The 23,012-nt window shown below is 40.9% G+C and overlaps 1 protein-coding gene across 1 annotated transcript in view; it reads right to left on the bottom strand.

Annotated features, from left to right (window-relative positions):
* The window catches only part of DIAPH1 (diaphanous related formin 1), a gene marked incomplete in the record, with an annotated part of 803,068 nt that overhangs the window by 582,920 nt on the left and 197,136 nt on the right, over positions 1–23,012 (bottom strand). Inside the window, 1 exon segment of the mRNA XM_053718607.1 lies at positions 13,785–13,915. Within this exon segment, the coding sequence (XP_053574582.1) occupies positions 13,785–13,915 (131 nt within the window).

The following is a 23,012-nucleotide window of genomic DNA, read 5'->3' on the forward strand; positions in this document are numbered from 1 at the left end:
TCTGCCTGGATTCTAGTGCTTTGGACTTTTTCTTGTATGTCTGCATAAATATATATATATATATATATATATATATTTTCGCTTCAATTGAGGACACTGTAGCGATGTAGAAAAAACTTGTGCAAAACACATTTTTACATCTATTTTTAAGACATAATGGTCAAAACTAAAATGTGCATGGGTGCATTTCAGTTTGAATAGAAACATTTTTGCACTATACTTTTTTCTGCTCTGATGCTGTGGGAGGAGGGACCAGTCCTCTGATCTTATGTGGTGGGAGGAGGGACCAGTCCTCTTATCTGACATGGTGGGGGGTGGGAGGAGGGAACAGCCCCCTGATCTGATGTGGTGGGGGGTGGTACGGAGGGACCAGCCCTCTGATCTAATGCAGTTACAGGGTGAGAGGAGAGACCAGCCCTTTGATCTGATGCAGTAGGGGGTGGCAGGGAGGGACCAGCCCTCTGATATGATGTGGTGGGATGGTGGAAGGAGGGACCAGCTCTCTGACCTGGTGCAGTGTGAAGGTGGCAGGGAGGGAACATGCCGTCTGATCTGATGCAGTGGATGGGAGGGACCATGCATTTATATGAAGCTTGGGAGGGAGAAGGAAAGGGCCAATCCCTTATATGATGTTTTGGAGGGGGAGGGACCATGCACTCATATGATGCTAGGGAGGAGGGAGGCAAGGAAGGGACCATGCTCTCATATGATGCTTGGGAGGGTATAGGGAGGGACCATGTCCTTATATAATGCATTGGGGGGGAGGGATCATGACATATGCAATCATGGGCCTAGATCAATACCTTGGGATGTCTACTTTATAAATATTTAATGTTTTGGGAGTCAATTTTAAAAATTTGAGCAGTTATGACATTCCAAATGGGCCCTGCACCCTTTGCCATAACGTGTCTAAAAATACTCTTGCAGAAGTGCAGGGGACAGGTGCCTTTAACAGCCTTCTGATCATCAAAAACAATAGTAAACCCATACAGGTCAGCTAATTCTGAACACAGGGGATCCTAGAGAAGCTTTTGCAACCATTATTTCTTAAGACTGCACAAGTGGTGTCTAAATTTCAGTGAGAAACCCAAAGTTTGTGAAAAAGTTGATTTTCATAGTTTGCATATATCTGACTGCTAAATGGTTTTATGAAATATGCCAAAATGGGCCTAGATCAATAACTTGAGTTGCCTACTGTATAACATAAATCATGCTTACCTGATCATTTAATTTCCAGCGTTACGAGGAGAGTCCACGGCTTTATTCATTACTTGTGGGAATACAGAACCTGGCCACCAGGAGGAGGCAAAGACACCCCCACCCAAAGGCTTAAATACCTCACCCACTCCCCTCATCCCCCAGTTATTCTGCTGAGGGAACAAGGAACAGTAGGAGAAATATCAGGGTATAAAAATGGTGCCAAAAGGAAAACAAAATAAATTTAGGTCCGCACAGCAGAGAACTGGACGGGAGCCGTGGACTCTCCTCGTAACGATGGAAATTAAATTATCAGGTAAGCATAATTTATGTTTTCCATCTAATACGAGGATAGTCCACGGCTTCATTCATTACTTGTGGGAAACAAATACCCAACCTCTAGAGGACACTAAATGAATAACGGGAGGGTAAAAAGAAAGGCGAACCCTAAACTGAGGGCACCACAGCATGTAAAACCTTTCTCCTAAACACAGCTTCAACCGAAGCAAAAACGTCAAATTTGGAAAACTTTGTGAAAGTGTGTAAGGAGGACCAGTAAGCTGCCTTACAAATCTGCTCCATATAGGCCTCATTCTTAAAGGCCCAAGAAGAAGCCACAGCTCTAGTTGAGTGAGCCGTAATCCTCTGAGGAGGCTTATGTCCTGCTGTCTCATAGGTCAAACGAATCAAGCTCCCCAGCCAAAAGGATAAAGAAGTTGAAGAAGCCTTCTGCCCCTTACGCTTCCCCGAATAGACAACAAACAAAGCTGAGGTTTGTCTGAAATCCTTCATAGCCTGAAGAGCCAAGTTATGAAGTAACCGCTCCTTCAAAGGAGGAGGATTACGACACAAGGAAGGAACCACAATATCCCGATTAATGTTACGATCAGACACCACCTTATAGAGAAATTCCAGTGCAGTGCGAACAACGGCATTATCTGTATGGAAAACCAGGTAAGGAGGCTCACATTGCAAGGCCGCTAATTCAGACTCCCTGCGAGCCGAGGCAATGGTCAATAGAAAAAGAACCTTCCAAGACAGAGTCTTAATGTCAAGAGAATGCATAAGCTCGAACAGAGCCCCCTGCAGAACCTTCAGAACCAGATTCAGACTAGATATGTGCGATTCGTTTTGGATCGATTCGGAAATTCGTCCGAATTCGTTAAATTTGGAGATTCGGATCGATTAGAATTTCCAAACTTAAATAGTGCTGAATCTCCGAATAAATCTGAATTAGTTCAGATTTATTCAGTAGATTTGGATGGCCATGGATTACACTAGTATTGTACAGTACATTAGGTTATATCACTCTGCTATGGGTTACACCTAATATACAGTACATAATACTAGTCTAATACACAGCATATCCCACCTAACACATACCGAAATTCCAAATTTCCAAACCGAATCCAGCCAAATTTATTTGAATCCTAATGAATCCGAAACGAATTCATTTGAATTTTTCCGAATTCGAAAAAATCCGAATCGATCCGAACCGAACCAAATTTTTCGATCATGCACAAGTCTAATTCAGACTCCAAGGAGGAGCAGAATGTCTAAACACAGGCCTGATCCTGGACAGGGCCTGAACGAAAGACTGTATATCAGGGAGCTCAGCAAGCTTCTTGTGTAACAACACAGAAAGCGCCTAAATCTGTCCCCTTAAGGAACTGGTGGCAAGCCCTTTCTCCAAACCATCCTGGAGGAAAGAAAGAATTCTGAATACCCTGACTTTATGCCAGATTGGAGGACCTACTTACCAGAGTAAGTAGGTCCTCCACACCTTATGATAGATGCAATGGGTGACTGGCTTTCTGGCTTCAATGAGAGTATCAATCACCCTCTCAGAAAATCCTCTTCTGGCAAAGACTAAGCGTTCCCCACGCAATCAGCCTCAGAGAATCTAGATTCTGATGCACAAAGGGACCCTGTACCAGCAGATCCCTGCGACAGGGCAACCTCCATGGAGGGGACAATGACATCCCCACTAGATCCGCAAACCACGTCCTTCGCAGCCATGACGGAGCAATCAGAATATTTGACGCTTGCTCCTGTTTGATGCGTGGTAACGGAGGAAATATGTAAACTAGGGTGAAGCCCCAAGGCACTGTTAAGGCATCTATCAGCTCTGCCTGGGTATCCCAGGACTGCGACCCATATCTAGGTAGCTTGAAGTTGAGTCTGGACGCAATGAGCTCTATCTCCGGAGAGAGCTTCTCATACCCCCCTGATGGTTGATGTAAGCCAGCGAGGTAATGTTGTCCGACTGGAATCTGATGAACTTGGATGACCACAGGAGAGGCCAAGCCCCCAAAGTGTTGAAGACTCCTTCCGATTCCACCTGCCCTGTGCCTTCCTGGCACCCCAAACTGCTCCCCAACCTGAGAGACTCGCGTCAGTAGTCACAATCTCCCAAGATGGTCTGAAGAAGGATGTCCTCAGGGACAGCTGATTTGGATGGAGCCACCAAGAGAGAGATTCCCTCGACCCGATGTCCAGAGAGATCAGTTGGTATAGGTCTGAATGATCGCTGTTCCATTACCTCAGCATGTATAACTGAAGAGGCCGTCAGATGGAATCTGGGAACGGAATGACATCTACAGTGGATACCATGAGCCCAAACACCTCCATGCACCGGGCCACTGATGGCCTTGAGGAGGATTGAAGGACAAGACAGTTGGAGACAATCTTGCACCGTCTCTGATCTGTAATCCTGGGCAACAACTTCCAGAACCCAAGGATCCTGTACGTCTCTCATCCAAGCCTCCGCGAAAAGAGATAGTCTGCCCCCTATGAGATCCATAGACGTATTGGGGGCCGCCCCTTCATGCCGATTTGGTCTCAGAGGGCTTCTTGTTCTGCTTGGTTTTATTCCAAGACTGAGCCGGCTTCCAAGATCCTTTGGACTGCTCAGGTTTCGCAGCAGGCTGCTGTCGTTGGGTCCAGAGAAGAGAAAGCAATCTAGATTTGGATGTCATGTCAGCAAACCACGACTTCAACCATAGAGACCTCCAGGCCAGAACAGAAAAGCCTGATGTCTTGGCAATCAAGCGAATAATATGCATATTAGCATCACAAATAAACGAATTAGCTACCCTCAGGGCCTTAATTCTTTCATGTATCTCATCGAGGGGAGTCTCCACCTCAATCATCTCAGATAGAGAGTCACACCAATAGATAGAGGCTCCCGCCACTGCAGCAACCGTGGCTACAGGTTGAAATACGAACTGTGCTGAAACATCTTTCTTAACAGGGTCTCTAATTTCTTATCCATGGGTTCCTTAAACGACAAACTATCCTCAAGTGGGATAGTGGTGCGCTTAGCAATCGTGGAGATAGCTTCATCCACCTTAGGGACAGATCCTCACAATTCTAGCTGAGAGTCTGAAACCGGGAACAATTTTTTAAACGAAGAAGAAAGGGAGAAAGATGACCAAGTCTCTCCCATTCATTCTTAATATTCGCCATCTTTACAGGAACCGGGAAAGTTTGGGCTACTACCCTGTCCTCATAAACTTTATCAAGCTTATGAATAGAAGGTTCCTCCGGTAACTTCGGTTCCGGAACCTCTAGAGTAGCCAACACCTCTTTTAATAAAAAGCGGAAGTTCTACATCCTAAACCCAGGTTCCTCCACAGCTGGAGGTTTAGAGGCCGCAGATTCCGACCCAGAGAGAGTCCTCCGAAGTATCGGAATCCTCTGCATCAGCGGATTATCTAGTCTCAGATACATCCAAAGGAGTAGATGACTTCTGGGCAGGATAGCAATGTTTAACCTTTCACTTGTGCTTAGCCTGGCGAGGTAAAGCACTAAAGACTGCAGATACCGCCGTTTGCAACTGCTCAGCAAAATCAGGCGGTAAAATGTCCCCTCCCGCAGGAGGATTAGAAGTGCACCGGGGAACTGCATGTGTAATCGAAGATTAATGTTGGGAACGCACCTCGCGGGGGGGGGAGCCCTCAGAGGTGGATAGCTCAGTGGTACTAAACATCTTATTTCTTTTAGATAGCACTACTTTATCGAGGCATGTGGAACATAGTTGAGCAGACGGGTATACCACAGCCTCCTCACAGTAAACGGGCATTAGATTTGGGTAAAGAGGGAGTACCCTCTAACATATCAGAGTCCTCCATAGCTTGCTCCTTTAATATGGACTTTAACAATAATGAAAAAGGCACCTTTATACACCCAATGGACGGGACACTCACCACCTCCTATGACCCGGGCCACAGAGAAACTCGCTTTCGTCTCCTGCAGCCAACAGTCAGGAAAGGAAGAGGAAGAATCCACACCCGGTCACGTGGAGTGCAGTATAGGACCGCCCCTGCAGTCAGGAAAAGCGCGCCAAGTAAACAGGCTGTGCAGTAATTCAGGGAGGAAAAGGTCTGACTGTTCCACATTGCCCGAGCCACATCTCACACATGTTGCAGCAATAACACAAAGCAATCATGTATACATCCCCCTGTTCAATAATCACCTTCCAGAGATAATAACCCTTGATTCTATTCAGATAAAAGGAGCCACACTGTGACCCTGTCTTCTTGCGTTATCATTACATATAAAGAAAATGAAACAATCTTACCAGAATCAACGCCGTGGAACAGGAACACGGCCTCTCAAGTTTGACAGTGTGTAGCCTCGCTACTGACATGGACTTGAGTGAAGAAAGCAGGCAGCGAAACTCGTCAACGCTGATTGCTTAAGGAGCTGTTAATATGAGTCTGGATGGTTTCGCATAAAGACTCTCCCTGCATCTCCGGAATCTAACTTTCATCCATACTCTCACTGAGAGGCTGACAGGACTACTTAAAACTCCAGTCCCATCTCGAAGAGTACTACCCTCCATAAGAGACTACTCTGAAATCTTCTGACACATCTCTGCCAACCTCCTGTGACGAAAGGCAAACAATGACTAGGGGATAAGGGGAGTGGGGGAGGTGTTTAAGCCTTTGGCTGGGGTTTCTTTGCCTCCTCCTGGTGGCCAGTTTCCGTATTCCCACAAGTAATGAATGAAGCCGTGGACTCTCCTCGTATTAGATGGAAAATATATTTAGCTTTGGGAGTCAATTTTGGGCAGTTCTGCTATACCAAATGAGAGTAACCCCACTGCATAATTGTATAACATAGTATACATAGCTGCAGATAAAAGCCTTAAAATTATCAAAAATAATGCAAAATATAGTATACATGTGTGATCTCATCTGAATCAGAGAATACCAATGCACAATTTTTGAAATTTTATTTTTCTACGGTTAGAAAGCAACAGGTTTTTGGGGCCTGTGATCATTAGTATTTTATATACTTTTTTTTTTTTACTTTTTTGGTGTAAATTTACAATAATTTCATAATTCTGTTAATAAATAGCTAGTTGAAGCTGTTATCTATCTATCTATATATATCTATTTATTTTTATATATAGGTTTAATAGATAAATTAAAAAACAAAGGCTTTATCTATGTTTAAATGGAGCGACAGAAAAAAAAAATGCACAAAAAAAACAAATGTATGCTTACCTGATAAATGTATTTATTTCTTGATATGGTGAGACCACCGCTTGTGTAATTACTGTTGGTAATATCACTCCTGGCCAGCAGGAGGAGGCAAAGAGCACCACAGTTAAACTGTTAAAGTGAATGTCAATTATGATGCTAAAGTGCCCGTTTTTTAAAAATTCGATTAAAAACAGGGGCACTTTAATTCATCAAAATTTACATTTCACTCCTGTTGTGAAAAAAACGTACCTTTTAATCTTGTCAGCAGCTCCAGCTTCCTCTGATCGTTGCAAGCCATTTTTGACGTCAGAAGTGATGGATAGGTCATCCTCCAATCACGGCTTCCGCCCCGGGGGAATCAGTGTCTGATTCAACGCCGTAATTGGAGGAAGCCGGATTCCTCATTTTAGACCCAGGAAGAGGCTTTGTGACGGGTGGAGGAAGCTGGAGCGCTGTCAAGTTTAAAAGGTAAGTTTTTTTTCTCAACAGGAGTGAAATGTAAATTTCAATTAATTAAAGTGCCCCTAGTTTTAATTGAATTGTTAAAAACCTGGTACTTTAGCATCAAAATTGACATTCACTTTAAGTATCACTACCTTACCCAAAACCCCCAGTCAATTGACCAAAGGATAATGGAGAAAAAGGAGTAACACAAGGTGTAGAGGTACCTGAGGTTATTGTCAAAAGAACAACTGTCTCAAAATAAAGGGTGGGGCCGTGGACTCACCATATCCGGAAAGAAACAAACTTATCAGATAAGCATAAATTGTGTTTTTCTTTCCTAAGATATGGTGAGTCCACGGCTTGAGTAATTACTGTTGGGAACCAATACCCAAGCTAGAGGACACGGATAAATAGGGAGGGACAAGACAGGCAGTCCTAAACAGAAGGCACCACCGATTGAAGAACATTTCTCCCAAAAGAAACCTCAGCCAATGCAAAAGTATCAAATTTGTAAAATATGGAAAAAGTATGTAGAGACGACCAAGTTGCAGCCTTGCAAATTTGTTCCACAGAAGCTTCAATTTTGAAAGCCCAAGAAGACGAAACGGCTCTTGTGGAATGAGCCGTAATTCTCTCAGGAGGCTGCTGTCCAGCAGTCTCATAAGCCAAACAAATTCTACTTTGTAACCAAAAAGAAAGAGTAGTAGCAGTAGCTTTCTGACCTTTACGTTTCCCAGAGAAACAGACAAATATGGCAGAGGACTGGCGAAAATCCTTAGTCGCCTGTAAGTAGAATTTAAAGGGACAGTCTACACCAGAATTTTTATTGTTTTAAAAGATAGATAATCCCTTTATTTCCCATTTCTCAGTTTTGCATAACCAACACAGTTCTAATAATATACTTTTAACCTCTGTGATTATCTTGTATCACAGCCTCTGCAAACTGCCCCTTTTTTCAGTTCTTTTGACAGACTTGCAGTCTAGCCAATCAGTGCCTGCTCCGAGATAACTTCACGTGCACGAGCACAGTGTTATCTATATGAAATACGTGAACTAACACCCTCCAGTGGTGAAAAACTGTTAAAATGCAATCTGAAAGAGGTGGGCTTCAAGGTCTAAGAAATTAGCATATGAACCTCCTAGGTTAAGCTTTCAACTAAGAATACCAAGAGAACAAAGCAAAATTGGTGATAAAAGTAAATTGGAAAAATTTTAAAATTACATGCTCTATCTGAATCATGAAAGTTTATTTTGGCCTAGACTGTCCCTTTAAGAGCACGTACAACATCCAAAATGTGTAACAAACGTTCTTTGGAAGAAGAAGGATTAGGACACAGAGAGGGAGCAACAATTTCTTGGTTTATATTTCTATTAGAAACAACCTTAGGAGGAAACCTAACTTAGTACAAAGAATAGCCTTATCGGCATGAAAAATAAGATAAGGGAAATCCCACTGCAGAGCTGAGAGTTCCGAGACTCTTCGAGCAGAAGAGATAGCAACAAGAAAGAAAACCTTCGAAGATAAAAACTTAATGTCTATGGAATGCAACGGCTCAAACGAAGCCAGCTGTAAAACTTTAAGAACAAGGTTAAAGCTCCAAGGAGGAGCAACAGACTTAAAAGGCAGGCCTTATTTTGACCAAGGCCTGACAAAAAGATTGCACATCTGGCACATCCGCCAAACGTTTATGTAGTAAAACTGATAAAGCAGAAATCTGACCCTTCAGGGTACTGACTGACAATCCCTTCTCCAAACCTTCCTGAAAAAAACATCAAATTCTAGGAATTCTAATTCTACTCCAAGAGAAGCCCTTGGATTCACACCAATAAAGATATTTACGCCATATTTTATGGTAAATCTTTCTAGTAACAGGCTTGCAAGCCTGAATCATGGTCTCAGTGACCGACAGAATTAAGCGTTCAATCTCCAAGCAGTCAACTTCAGAGAAACGAGATTTGGATGAAGGAAAGGTCCCAGAATCAGAAGGTCCTTCCTCAGAGGTAGTCTCCAAGGTGGGAGAGATGACATCTCCACTAGGTCTGCAAACCAGATCAAGCAAGGCCACGCAGGGGCTATTAGAATCATTGATGCCCTCTCCTTTTTGATACGAGCAATGACTCGTGGAAGGAGAGCAAATGAAGGAAACAGGTATGCCAACCTGAAAACCCAAGATACCGCCACAGCATCTATCAGAAAGGCCTGCGGATCTCTTGACCTTGAACCGTACCTTGGAAGCTTGGCGTTCTGACGGGACACCATCAGATTTCCTCTCTGGTGATTGATGTAAGACACAGAGGTTATGCTGTCTGACTGGAACCTGATAAACTGGGCTGAAGACAACTGAGGACAAGCAAATAGAGCATTGTAAATCACCCTCAACTCCAAGACGCTGATGTGAAGAGCAGACTCCTCCCGAGTCCAAAGGCCCTGTGCTTTTAACAAGTTCCAGACTGCTCCCCAGCCCAGCAGGCTGGCATCCATGGTCACGATCACCCAGGAAGGTCTCCGAAAGCATGTGCCCTGAGACAGATGTTCCTGAGAAATCCACCACGGGAGAGAATCCCTTGACAACTGATCTAACTCTATTCTCTGAGATAGATCTGCATGGTCGCCATTCCATTGTCTGAGCATGCACAAATGGAGAGCTCTCAAATGGAATCGAGCAAAAGGAATGATGTCCATGGAAGCCACCATCAGACCGATTACCTCCATACATTGAGCCACTGAAGGATTAGCAGTAGCCTGAAGAGAGAGGCAAGAGGAAATGATTTTGTTTTTCCTGACCTGTCAGAAAATTTTTCATCAATAGAGAATCTATTATGGTCCCTAAGAACACTACTCTTGTAGCAAGGGAAAGGGAGCTTTTTTCCAGATTCACATTCCATCCGTGGGAACGAAGAAAAGACAACAATATCTCTATGTGAGATTTTGCTTGTTGAAAAGATGGCGCCTGAACCAATATGTCATCCAGGTAGGGTGCCACAGCAATTCCACGAGAACAGACAACTGCCAAAAGAGCCCCCAGAACCTTTGAAAAAATTCGGGGAGCCGTGGCTAGACCAAATGGAAGGGCCACAAACTGGAGATGTTTGTCCAGAAAGGCAAATCTCAGGAATCTGTGATGGTCCCTGTGAATAGGAACATGAAGATACGCATTCTTTAGGTCTATGGTTGTCATGAACTGACCCTCTTGTACTAAAGGAAGAATTGAGCGTATAGTCTCCATCTTGAAGGATGGAACTTTAAGAAACTTGTTTGGACACTTCAAGTCTAGAACGCGACGGAAAGTCCCCTCTTTTTTGGGAACCACAAATAGGTTGGAGTAGAACCCGAGACCCTGTTCCTGCACTGGAACTATCACTCCCAGTTAGGAAAGATGTATACATTTCAAGAACGCCTCTCTCTTTATCTGGCCTGCAGATAATCTTGAGAGAAGGAATCTTCCTCTGGGAGGAAAAGTCTTGAATTCCAATTTGTAACCCTGGGATACTATGTCCACAGTCCAGGGATCTGGGACATCTCGTATCCAGGCTTGAGAGAACTGGGAAAGTCTGCCCCCCCCCCCCCACCTGATCCGATCCTGGATCGGGGGCAAACCCTTTATGCTGATTTGGAATCAGCTGCGGATTTCTTTGATTGTTTCTCCTTGTTCCAAGACTACTCTGACATCCTTTAGGCCTATTCTTATCTTGAGGTAGAAAGGACCCTTTTCCAACCGTAAATATCAGAGATAATTTCTGCCACACCGGGTCCAAACAAGGTTTTGCCCTTGTAAGGAATCACCAGAAGCTTGACTTTAGAGGAAATGTCCGCAGTCCAGGATTTCAACCATAACACCCTGCGGGCTAGGACAGTGAAACTAGAAGTTTTAGCTCCTAGTCTAACAACCTGTAAAATGGCATCTGAAATAAAGGAATTGGCCAATTTAAGAGCTTTAATCCTATCTTGAATTTCATCCAAGGAAGTCTCTACTTGAAGAGAATCAGACAAGGCGTCTAACCAATAAGATGCTGCACTAGTCACTGACAATACACAACGCAGGTTGCCATTGGAGACCTTGATTAAAATATATCTTTTTCAAATAAGCCTCCAGTTTCTTGTACATCGAATCCTTAAAAGAGCAGCTATCCTCAATAGGAATAGCGGTTCTTTTAGCCAGAGTAGAAATGGCCCCTTCAACTTTGGGTACAGTATACCAAGGGTCTTTAATGGAGTCCTCGACAGGAAACATTTTCTTAAAAATGGGAGATGGGGAAAAAAGACACCCCTTGTTTCTCCCATTACTGTGAGATAATCTCCCTGGCACAGGAAAAACCTCCGAAGTGGAAGGTTCATCAAAGAAACTATTAAGTTTACTAGATTTCTTAGGAGTGACAACGACAGGGGTATCGGAAGTCATCTAAAGTAGCTAAAACCTCCTTAAACAATACACGAAGGTGTTCAAGCTTAAATCTGAAGGATACCACCTCAGTCTCAGAAGAAGGAATTATACTGTCCGAATCTGAGATTTCACCCTCAGAAAGTCCAGATGTATCTTCGTCAGACTTATGAGAAAGGGCAACTTGGGAAGCAGAACTGAGGACAGGCACCTTACTTTCTGAATTTCTAGATTTCCTCTTGCATTTTCCCTGTAATCTGGGAATGGCAGCTAATGCCGCAGATACCACTGAAGATACCTGGGAAGCAATTTCTGCTTTTAAATAAACTCCACTAGGAGTTATAGAGGAACCGCAGGGCACTGCATGTGACACCATTGAGGCTTAGGACCGCAACTGCCGAACTCAAATTACTGCTGCGACACAGAGAGGCACTAAAAATAGCTTCCTAGTACACTGAGTACTGAGAAATAACAGTTTTTTCAAACCGGACAGTTTAAAATGCTGCATCGTTTAATTTTAAATCAAAGGGGAAATGAATAAGCTGCTGAAATAGAAAATTCAGCCTTGCTTTCAGTTTAAACTTGTATTGTTTTATCAAGTAAATATGTGTCAGAAAATAAAGCGTAATAAAAACATTTTACCCTTTCTTTTTAAAAGAGTTTAAATGTTAGTCTCACACATGCTACAGAGCCTGCTTCATGTCCCAGTGTAACCCATACAACAGGATTATCTATGTCCCAATGAAAAAGAAGTGTATTTTAATTTTTTAAGTGCATGGTCTCCCCAACTGGAAGAAAACGCACTTAAATGCTCCGCTGTCCGGCATGTAGACAGTTACAAGGTATGAGAAGACACAGAGATCTTTGAAAAAGAAAGAACAGAGTAGCCAACTCTGGCTTTCTAAACTAGGGCAGCAATTGTTGGGAAACTTAGTAAGCACCTCTTTACAAGTTCCTAACTGCTTTAAAGACACCACTACCCGACTGCAAGGAATGACGTGGAATACGGCTATACCCCAAAACTTGCTTGTAGATTAAATCAAAATTTTTCTTCAGACACCTAAACTTCACCTCCTCCATGCAACGAAGGCAAAGAGAATGACTGGGGGTTGTGGGTAAGGAAGTGATAGTTAGCAGTTTAACTGTGGTGCTCTTTGCCTCCTCCTGCTGGCCAGGAGTGATATTCCCAACAGTAATTACTCAAGCCGTGGACTCACCATATCTTAGGAAATAAAATGATCTGGTACTTTGAGCAAGTTTTTCTCTAACATTTCTGGTAGTAAACAGTCTTAACTTTTACTAGCAACATTTTTGCTGATACAAGTAGATTGCAGAACTGCTTCAATTAAAAAACTGAAATGCACTCATGAAGACTATTTCCCTTTAACTTGAGCCCCTATTATCACTAATGGATGAGAAAAAAATGGAGAATCACACAGCACAGTCTTCTGATCTACTCGTCACCAATTAAAGGGAAAGTCTACACCAGAATTTTTATTGTTTAAAAAGATAGATAATCCCTATAATACCCATTCCCTAGTTTTGCATAAACAACACAGTTATATAAATACACTTTTTACCTCTGTGATTACCTTGTATCTAAGCCTATGCAAACTGCCCCCTTATTTCAGTTCTTTTGACAGACATCCATTTTAGCCAATCAGAGCTGGCTCACCTGAACTCCACGTGCGTGAGCACAGTGTTATCTATATCACAAACATGAACTAACACCCTCTAGTGGTGAAAAACTGTCAAAATGCTCTGAGAGAAGAGGTGGCCTTCAAAGGCTTAGAAATTAGCATATGAAACTCCTAGATTTAGCTTTCAACTAAGAATACCAAGGGAACAAAGCAAAATTAGTGATAAAAGTAAATTGTAAAATTGTTTAAAATTACATTCTCTATCTGAATCATGAAAGTTTATTTTGGACTACACTGTCCCTTTAAGAGATCTACTGGTAGATCCAGATCTTCCTGCTGGACATACCTGAGCTAGGAGATCCAGCCAATCCTTCTATGTGTATTTGTAACTTTATTTGTACAGTGTTGTTTCTGCCCACATGTAGCAATACAAATACAAGGGATATGGCATGTAAACAAGGAGTAAACAAAAAGAGCAGCAAGGACAACATTGCCAATTTTTTAAGGCAGTGAATTATTTTGCAGTATTCAAAAGCTAAACTAAGCCAATAAGTGGATACAATATGACTAATAAACAAACAGGGTTTTATAGATTGAAAAATATATGCACTTTTATTGCAAAAAAAACATACCTGACAGGGTTGTTGTTGAGAGATACTCTCAAAGATTCTAAGCAGCTGAGAAGCTGCCCATCGCCCATTCCTAATTTCAGATCTTGAATGTACATCTGAGCTGATCTGGAACTCTCTTTCTTGTTCATTCCCTATATACATAAAAAGAGTAACAGATTACTATTAGCAGCATTAAGTCAGTCTCTTATTTGTCTGCTGAGATATAACAAAAACATAATTTATGCTTAGCAAATATATTAATTTCTTTCATGGTGGTGAGAGTCCATGATTCATTTATTTCCGGGAATTACTCTTCCCTACCACTAAGAGGAGGCAAAGATTCCCTAACCGCAAGAACTCTATAAAACCCCTCCCACCTCACTAGTATCTCAGTCTAAATTATAGCTGAGCACAAAAAGGAAGGAAAATGTATAGGAGCCAACAAAATAGGAGCAGGGAGAAATGATGTGCGCAAAAAAAAAGGAAAAAAACAACAACAACGTAAAATACAGGGTGGGGGTCTTGTGGACTCTCTCCACCATGAGATAAATTAATTTATCAGCTAAGCATAAATGTTGTTTTCTTTTATACAGGTGGTGAGAGTGCACGATCCGTTACTCCAAGCTTTGCAGTAATACGAGTAATAACAGAAACTAAATTCACAACCCTAATATAGCCTAAAAAAGGCAACAGGGAAAAATAAACCAACCTGAGACAACTGCCTGAAGGACACCCTACCAAAGGTTACCTCAGAAGAAGCAAGAACATTAAAATGGTAGAAAAAATATGCAAAGAAGACCAAATGGCTGACTAGCAAAAAATGCTTCCCTGATAAAACATTCTAACAACACAAGAAATGGCAACTGAAAATGTCTGAAAAAAGAAAAGTAAATGAATAAAATGCTTCAACCAAGAATCCAAAAAAAGCAGACATTCCTTAGAACCAGTAAAAGGAACAAATAAAGTTTTCCTGAAAAATTTATTAGTGTCAGCGTAACACTATGAATCTCCAACAGAATCCGAGACCATTCTAAATAATAAAGGAACAACAATGTCCCAGATTTTATTTAGTCAGAAAACATAACTTTATTTTAAAGAAAAATAAGTTGAGGAATAAAGAGTAAACACTTGTCCAACAGATGAAATAGCTAAATGAAACAAAACTTCCAGAAAGAAGTTCAATATCCACCTGATGCATAGGCCCAAAAGGAGGAACCTGCAAAATCCTCAAGACCAAATAAAGGTTCCAAGGAAGAAAAATGATTATTAACAGGCTTAATTCTAGGCCAGGCTAGGACTAAATCATAAATTGGAAGAAAGATAAGCAATCTTCTTACAGCACAACTAAAAAGGACAGAAAACTGACCCTTGAAAAGAACTGGCGGATAAACCCTTATCCAAACTATCCTGTAAGAAATCTGGGAATTAAAAAAGAATACCAAAAAAAAAACTTGATTCAAACACCAAGAAATAACGGCCTTTCAGATCTTTGAACAATTCCCTATGTCAAAGACCAACAAGCCTGTATAAGAAATCAATAACTGAACAAATAGTTAAAAGAATTTCTGATTGTATATCCATGCCATCAAGCCAAGAGAATTAGAATCCAGATAGAAAGAAGGGCCTTAAAATAGAAGGTCTGGATAAAAACGAAGCAGCCAAGGTAAAAACTGGACAACAGAACCAGATCTGCATACCAAATACTGCAGGAACAAGCTGGAGCAAAAACAGAAACACCAAAGCTCTTCCTGCCAAATATTGGCAATCACCCTGGAATAAAAGACCAGAGTATCCACAAACACAGTTTAAAGATCCCTGGGTCTTACACAGTACCTGAGAAAATTGAGATTCAACCGGGAAGCCATCAGAACTATCTATGGTCAACCCCAAAGATTTATTATCTGATAAAACAGAACCAGATGAAGAGGTCATTCTTCCAGACAGAAAAACTGAAGACTAAGAAAAAACTGCTTTCCAATTATTAATTCTGCCCAGGAAAAAAATATAGATACTATCCTCATAATTAGAGAACTATAAGTTCCCCCCTGATGATGAAATTTAACATAGTCTAACCTGAAACAGAGAAAAAAATTCCCTTCAATAGGAGCCAACTCTGAAAGGCCCTGAATATTACACAGAGTTTTAAAACATCAACAGTTAACATCGCCTCCTGAGGAAACCAAACTCCTTATGCCAACTGAAACCCCCAGACGGCACCCCATCCAGATAAAAACTTGCGTTTGTAGAGATTACAGAAAAAAGAAGCCCCTGTATAAAGAGCTAATAAGCTCATCTACCAAGACAGAAAAAGACTTGTTCTGGAATGTAAATAAGTCCTCAGAGACAACCGAGAAGGGTCCCTGTATTATTGGAAACAAATACAAAGCTGAAGAGGACTCATATGGAAACGAGCAAACAGAATAGCAACCAAGGCCAAAAGCATGAGATCCAACACCTCCATGTAAATAACAACTGAAGGGAAAAAAAGAGAGATTGAAGGTTCTAACAGGCAAACCACAGCTTCAAACGTCTATGCTCTGTCAAAGAAAGTCTCATACAAATGGAATCTATAAAACCCACCAAAAAAGTAACCTTTATCTGAGGAATCAGTAAACTGACTGGAAAAATCCCTGTATTATTGGAAACAAATACAAAGCTGAAGAGGACTCATGGAAACAAGCAAACAGAATAGCAACCAAGGCCAAAAGCATGAGATCCAACACCTCCATGTAAATAACAACTGAAGGGAAAAAAAGAGATTGAAGGTTCTAACAGGCAAACCACAGCTTCAAACGTCTTTGCTCTGTCAAAGAAAGTCTCATAGAAACGGAATCTATAAAACCCACCAGAAAAGTAAGCTTTATCTGAGGAACCAGTAAACTGATTGGAAAAATTACTTTCCAACCATGTTGTTAAAGAAACAACAACAGCCTGCAGGAGAATAATACTGCCGAATGGAAAGATGGAACTTGAACCAAGATATCATCAAAGCCAGGAAACACTGCAATACCATGAGGACTGATCACAGATAAGAAGGTATTCAGAACCTCTAAGCAACAAACTGAAAAAGTTTGTCCAAAAAAGCAAATCTCAGAAACTGATGATGAAATTGTGGACATAAACTGACCTCACAGAAAAGTAGGAACTTGAGAAACTTGTTCAAAGTTTCTAGGCCAGAATATATATGAAAGTTCTTTCCAACTTATGGAACAATGAATCGGTTGGAGTTCCCATCTAACTAAGCCTAAAGAGTTCCTAGGAACAAAGAACAGAAAAAAACCTTCCCTTGGGAGGATTTGATCCGAAACCTATTTGATATCCTTAAGACTTAAATAAGAATTTGAGGAACCTGAACAGAGTAAAACCAAGCTTCCTGAAAAAGGAGTAACCTACCCCCCTGCCAAAGCCTCTCGATTGAGGGCTGCACCTATTTGCAAACTTCGGATGGGTAATAAGAACTTCAACTGCTTAGGTCTGTTCCAAAACATCTAATGGGCTCTGTCCCTGTCCGCATTCCCCAGAGCAAATAAATTGGCCTTGTATCTAGGTTTGCAGCCTTGCAAGCAGAGGGTATAGTGCTCAAAACAAGCAAAAGGCACTGGAAAATTAAGCAAAAACCATTCTATTATTTCCAGACTAAACCAGAAGAACTGGAATCTGAGCCTTGTTCCAATGAAAGGGACAAAACAAAAATATGAGCTTAAACTGTACCCTTTGATCACTAGTCCTGGAAAGAAAAGCTCCTTAACACCAGACATTGAAGAAATAATGTAAAACCAATCCAGAACCAAATAAAAACTTTATTTGTAAAGAAAAAGATTAAAAAATCTGTAATTATACATCATGCCAGCAGACAATATTTTAATTATAATGCATGTCTTGAAAGATCAGCTGAAGACATACGCTAGCATTGAGAGACAACCAAATAAAGCTTTTGCACATTTAAACAACATAAGAGGTTTAAAAATGTCATTGGCAGAATCAAAACAAAACTGCCCAGAAAGATAAAGATCAAGCAACAGCAACATGAGCAAGAAATATCACTGGGCTGAAAATATAACTTGCAAATAAGCCCTCTTAAGGAAGGAAATACAATTCTTATCTAAAAAGACTATAAATGAAGAACTATCTTCCAATGGAATGCTAGCACATATAACCAGAGTAAAAAAGGCATCAACCATTTTGAGACTACCTTTCAAAAGCTCAATAATAGAAGAAATAAAAGGAATACCTGACAGACCAATTGCTCGAAATAATCTCAGAAACTGCAACAGGGAGAAGAAACACACCAAGAGATTAAATAGTATACAACATTTAACTGATATATCCCCAACTACTTTAGGATCACGAAACCTCTAACTTAAGTAAGAAAGCAAAAATTCCCTTAAAAAGAGAATGATACAACCTTCAGAAGAAAATTATATTTAGTTCTAAGAAGAACAAAAAAAGAAAATTTTAAACACATAAAAAAATATTTTTTTTAAAATAATATATATATATATGGGAGCATTTCCCACCCACTTAGCAGCTCCTATGAGTACTCACAACCTTCTAGGCAATTAAGGGTTAAATTCCAGACAAATAGATGAGAAAAGGTCTGTAGGATACCTCAGAGAAAAAAAAATCACGAGGGTACTGACAATGCCATAAGAGAGGTAATCCTTTGCCATGTTTCACTAGGGCCTCAAGTCAGGTCTGAGCTTCCAATAAATACATTATAAATAATAAAATCCTCACTCAACCTCTCACCTCAGAGGCCAAGAACTAAGTGGAGAGAGAGTAGAGTTGGGAGGTATCGGGAGGGTTCTTGGCCTCCACCTGCTGGCAGTATACCCACATGTTATGGACACCTATGGACTCTCCTCATCCTGCAAAATATTTTTTTATTTCATGATTCAGATAGAGCATGTAGTTCTAATTAACTTCTCTTATCAAGTTTTCTTTTTTCCCTTGGTATCTTTTGCTGAAAAGCAGGAACGTAACCTTAGAAGCCGGCCCATTTCTGGGGCACTATATGGCAGCAGTTTTGCAAGAATTGCAAGAGCACTAGATGGCAGCACTATTTCCTGCCATTTAATGCTCCAGACACCTACCTAGGTATCTCTTCAACACAGAATATCATGAGAACAAAGCAAATTTGATAATATAATTAAACTGGAGACTTTTTTAAAACTGCATGTTTTGTCTGAAACATAAAAGAAAAATTTTGGGTTTCATATCCCATTAAATTAATAAGGAGATTATTAATTGTATACACTGTATGTAAATAAAAAACATTTTACAAGTCAGTTAGCATTACTGCAATACATGCTCATACAGTAGCATTTTAATTCATAAAATATTTACAGTGTTCTCAAGAAGTGTCAGTATAATTAGTACCAATCCACAAGAAAAATATGCCCAGTATTATTGTTGTGACAGATATGCCTGCGTCTGTAGATATTGTGTTCATAGGCACGTAACAGAGCATAAATAATTAGCTACTTTTAGAGACTGAACAAGTTCAATATTGAACTTTCAAAGAATGGGGTGATTTCTTGTATGGGAAACGACTTTTAAAAATGATCAAACAATCTAGGATACTATGTACTGTTTCTGTTATATTATAATCTAATAAAAATAATGATAGGTTATATTTCCTAACTTGTAAATGATACACCAGTATCTATATCTCTTAACATTAAACTTTATTTTTAATTTAATTATAAAAAGTATTGTTATATTCTTTGTGTTAATTTAAAAAATATCTAAAAGCTTAAAAGAAATAATTGTATAAGATAATTTTGTAAACTATTCAAAAGGTCATTCTAACTTTTTAATATTTATCTATTGCTATTTCATATAAAAGAAATTAGAAAACACATATACAAAATACCTACCAGTAAGCAATCATCTGTCTGTATCTTTATTTAGAACAGAATAATCAATTAAAAAACAAAATGTTTAACATTCCCTTAAAATAAACGTGCAAGAAAACTACAGAATTTAAAAAGGCAAATTCAATTATGACTAGAACACACTTTTCAGTAGAAAGAAGAAAAAAAAAAAAAGGAAATTTATGCTTACCTGATAAATTGATTTCTTCTACGATACGACGAGTCCACGGATTTCATCCTTACTTGTGGGATATTATCCTCCTGCTAACAGGAAGTGGCAAAGCGCACCACAGCAGAGCTGTATATATAGCTCCTCCCTTCCCCTCCACCCCCAGTCATTCAACCGAAGGTTATAGGAAGAGAAAAGAAAAGCTAAAAGGTGCAGAGGTGACTGAAGTTGTAAATAATAAAAAATATAATCTGTCTTAAATTGACAGGGAGGGCCGTGGACTCGTCGTATCGTAGAAGAAATCAATTAAGCATAAATTTCCTTTTTATGCTTCAGGTAAGCATAAATTTCCTTTTCTTCTACAAGATACGACGAGTCCACGGATTTCATCCTTACTTGTGGGATACAATACCAAAGCAACAGGACACGGATGAAAGGGAGGGACAAGACAGAGACCTAAACAGAAGGCACCATTGCTTGAAGAACTTTTCTCCCAAAAATAGCCTCAGAAAAAGCAAAAGTATCAATTTTGGAAAATTTGGAAAAAGTATGAAGGGACGACCAAGTCGCAGCCTTACAAATCTGTTCAACAGATGCATCGTCTTAAAAAGCCCATGTGGAAGCCACAGCCCTAGTAGAATGAGCCGTAATTCTTTCAGGAGGCTGCTGTCCAGGAGTCTCATATGCCAGGCGGATGATACTCCTCAGCCAAAAAGAAACAGAGGTAGCCGTAGCTTTGTGACCCCTATGCTTTCTAGAATAAACAATGAATAATGAAGATGATTGACGGAAATCCTTAGTTGCCTGTAAGTAGAACTTTAAGGCACGGACCACATCCAGGTTATGTAACAGACGCTCCTTCTTAGAAGTAGGATTAGGACACAAGGAAGGAACAACAATTTCCTGATTAATATTCTTATTTAAAACAACCTTAGGAAGAAAACCAGGTTTGGTACGTAAAACCACCTTATCAGAATGAAATATGAGATAAGGCGAATCACACTAACGCTGAAAGCTCAGAAACTCTTCGAGCAGAAGAAATAGCAACCAAAAACAGAACTTTTCAAGATAACAATTTAATATCTATGGAATGCATAGGATCAAACGGAACCCCTTGAAGAACTCGAAGAACTAAATTTAAACTCCAGGGAGGAGTAATTGGTCTAAATACAGGCTTAATTCTAGATAGAGCCTGACAAAAAGACTGAACATCTGGCACATCTGCCAAACGTTTGTGAAACAAAATTGACAAAGCAGAAATTTGTCCCTTTAAAGAACTTGCTGATAACCCTTTCTCCAATCATTCTTGGAGAAAAGACAGAATCCTGGGAATCCTAACTTTACTCCATGAGTAACCCTTGGATTCACACCAATAAAGATATTTACGCCATATCTTATGATAGATTTTTCTAGTGACAGGCTTTCTAGCCTGTATCAAAAGTATTGATGACCGAATCAGAGAATCCTCGCTTAGATAAAATCAAGCATTCAATCTCCACGCAGTCAGCTGCAGAGACATTAGATTTGGATGTTGGAAAGGACCTTGAATGAGAAGGTCCTGTCTCAAAGGAAGTTTCCACGGTGGCAGAGAGGACATGTCCACTAGATACGCATACCAAGTCCTGCGTGGCCACGCAGGCGCTATCAGGATTACTGAAGCTCTCTCCTGTTTGATTTGAGCAATCACGCATGGAAGGAGAGGAAATGGTGGAAACACATAAGCTAGGCTGAACGACCAAGGCACTGCCAAGGCATCTATCAGTTCGGCCTGAGGATCCCTTGACCTGGATCCGTATCTTGGAAGCTTGGCATTCTGTCGAGATGCCATCAGATCCAATTCCAGTCTGCCCCATCGGAGAATCAGTGAGGCAAACACCTCCGGGTGGAGTTCACACTCTCCCGGATGAAAGGTCTGTCGAAATCCCCTTCCCAGTTCTCTACTCCTGGGATGTAGATTGCTGACAGATGACAAAAGTGGGCCTCCGCCCATCAGATTATCTTGGATACTTCTATCATCGCTAAGGAACTCCTTGTTCCCCCCTGATGATTGATATATGCCACAGTCGTGATGTTGTCCGACTGGAATCTGATGAATTTGGCCAAAGACAACTGAGGCCACGCCTGAAGCTCACTGAATATTGCTCTCAGTTCCAGGATATTGATTGGAAGTAGAGACTCCACCTGAGCCTTCAGGGAATTCCAGACTGCCCCCCAGCCCAGTAGGCTGGCGTCCGTTGTCACTATCACCCACGAGGGTCTGCGGAAACAAGTCCCTTGGGTCTCTGGTTTCTTGATCTAGATTTATCAGAGGAGATAAATCTGCATAATCCCCATTCCACTGTCCAAGCATGCACAGCTGCAGTGGTCTGAGATGAAAGCTAGCAAACGGAATGATGTCCATTGCCGCTACCATTAATCCAATTACCTCCATACACTGAGCCTCTGATGGCCGAGGAATGGACTGAAGTGCTCGGCAAGTATTTAGAATCTTTGATTTTCTGACTTCTGTCAGAAAAATTTTCATGGCTACCGAGTCTATCAGAGTTCCCAAGAAAGGAAACCTTGTCTGTGGAACAAGTGAACTCTTTTCTATGTCAACCTTCCAACCGTGAGTTCTCAGGAAAGACAACACTATGTCCATGTGAGATTTTGTCAGTTGAAACGTGGACGCCTGCATTAGAATATCGTCCATATAAGGCGCCACTGCTATGCCTCGCGGTCTGAGAACCGCCAGAAGAGACCCTAGAACCTTTGTGAAGATTCTGGGTGCTTTGGCCAACCCGAAGGGAAGAGCCACGAACTGATAATGTTTGTCCAGGAAGGGAAACCTTAGAAACTGATGATGATCCTTATGGATAGGAATATTATTATCGGTTATTTGTAGAGCGCCAACAGATTCCGCAGCGCTATAAACAAAGGGGGAGTACAACAAAACAATTATAGATATGCATCCTTCAAGTCCACAGTAGTCATATATTGACCCTCCTGGATCATTGGTAAGATTGTTTGTATAGTCTCCATCTTGAATGATGGAACTCTGAGAAATTTGTTTAGACACTTGAGATCTAAAATGGGTCTGAAAGTTCCCTCTTTTTTGGGAACCACGAAAAACAGAATTTATGTTTACCTGATAAATTACTTTCTCCAACGGTGTGTCCGGTCCACGGCGTCATCCTTACTTGTGGGATATTCTCTTCCCCAACA

The sequence above is a fragment of the Bombina bombina genome, chromosome 6, assembly GCF_027579735.1.
Source record: "Bombina bombina isolate aBomBom1 chromosome 6, aBomBom1.pri, whole genome shotgun sequence".
Classification (NCBI taxonomy): Eukaryota; Metazoa; Chordata; class Amphibia; order Anura; family Bombinatoridae; genus Bombina; species Bombina bombina.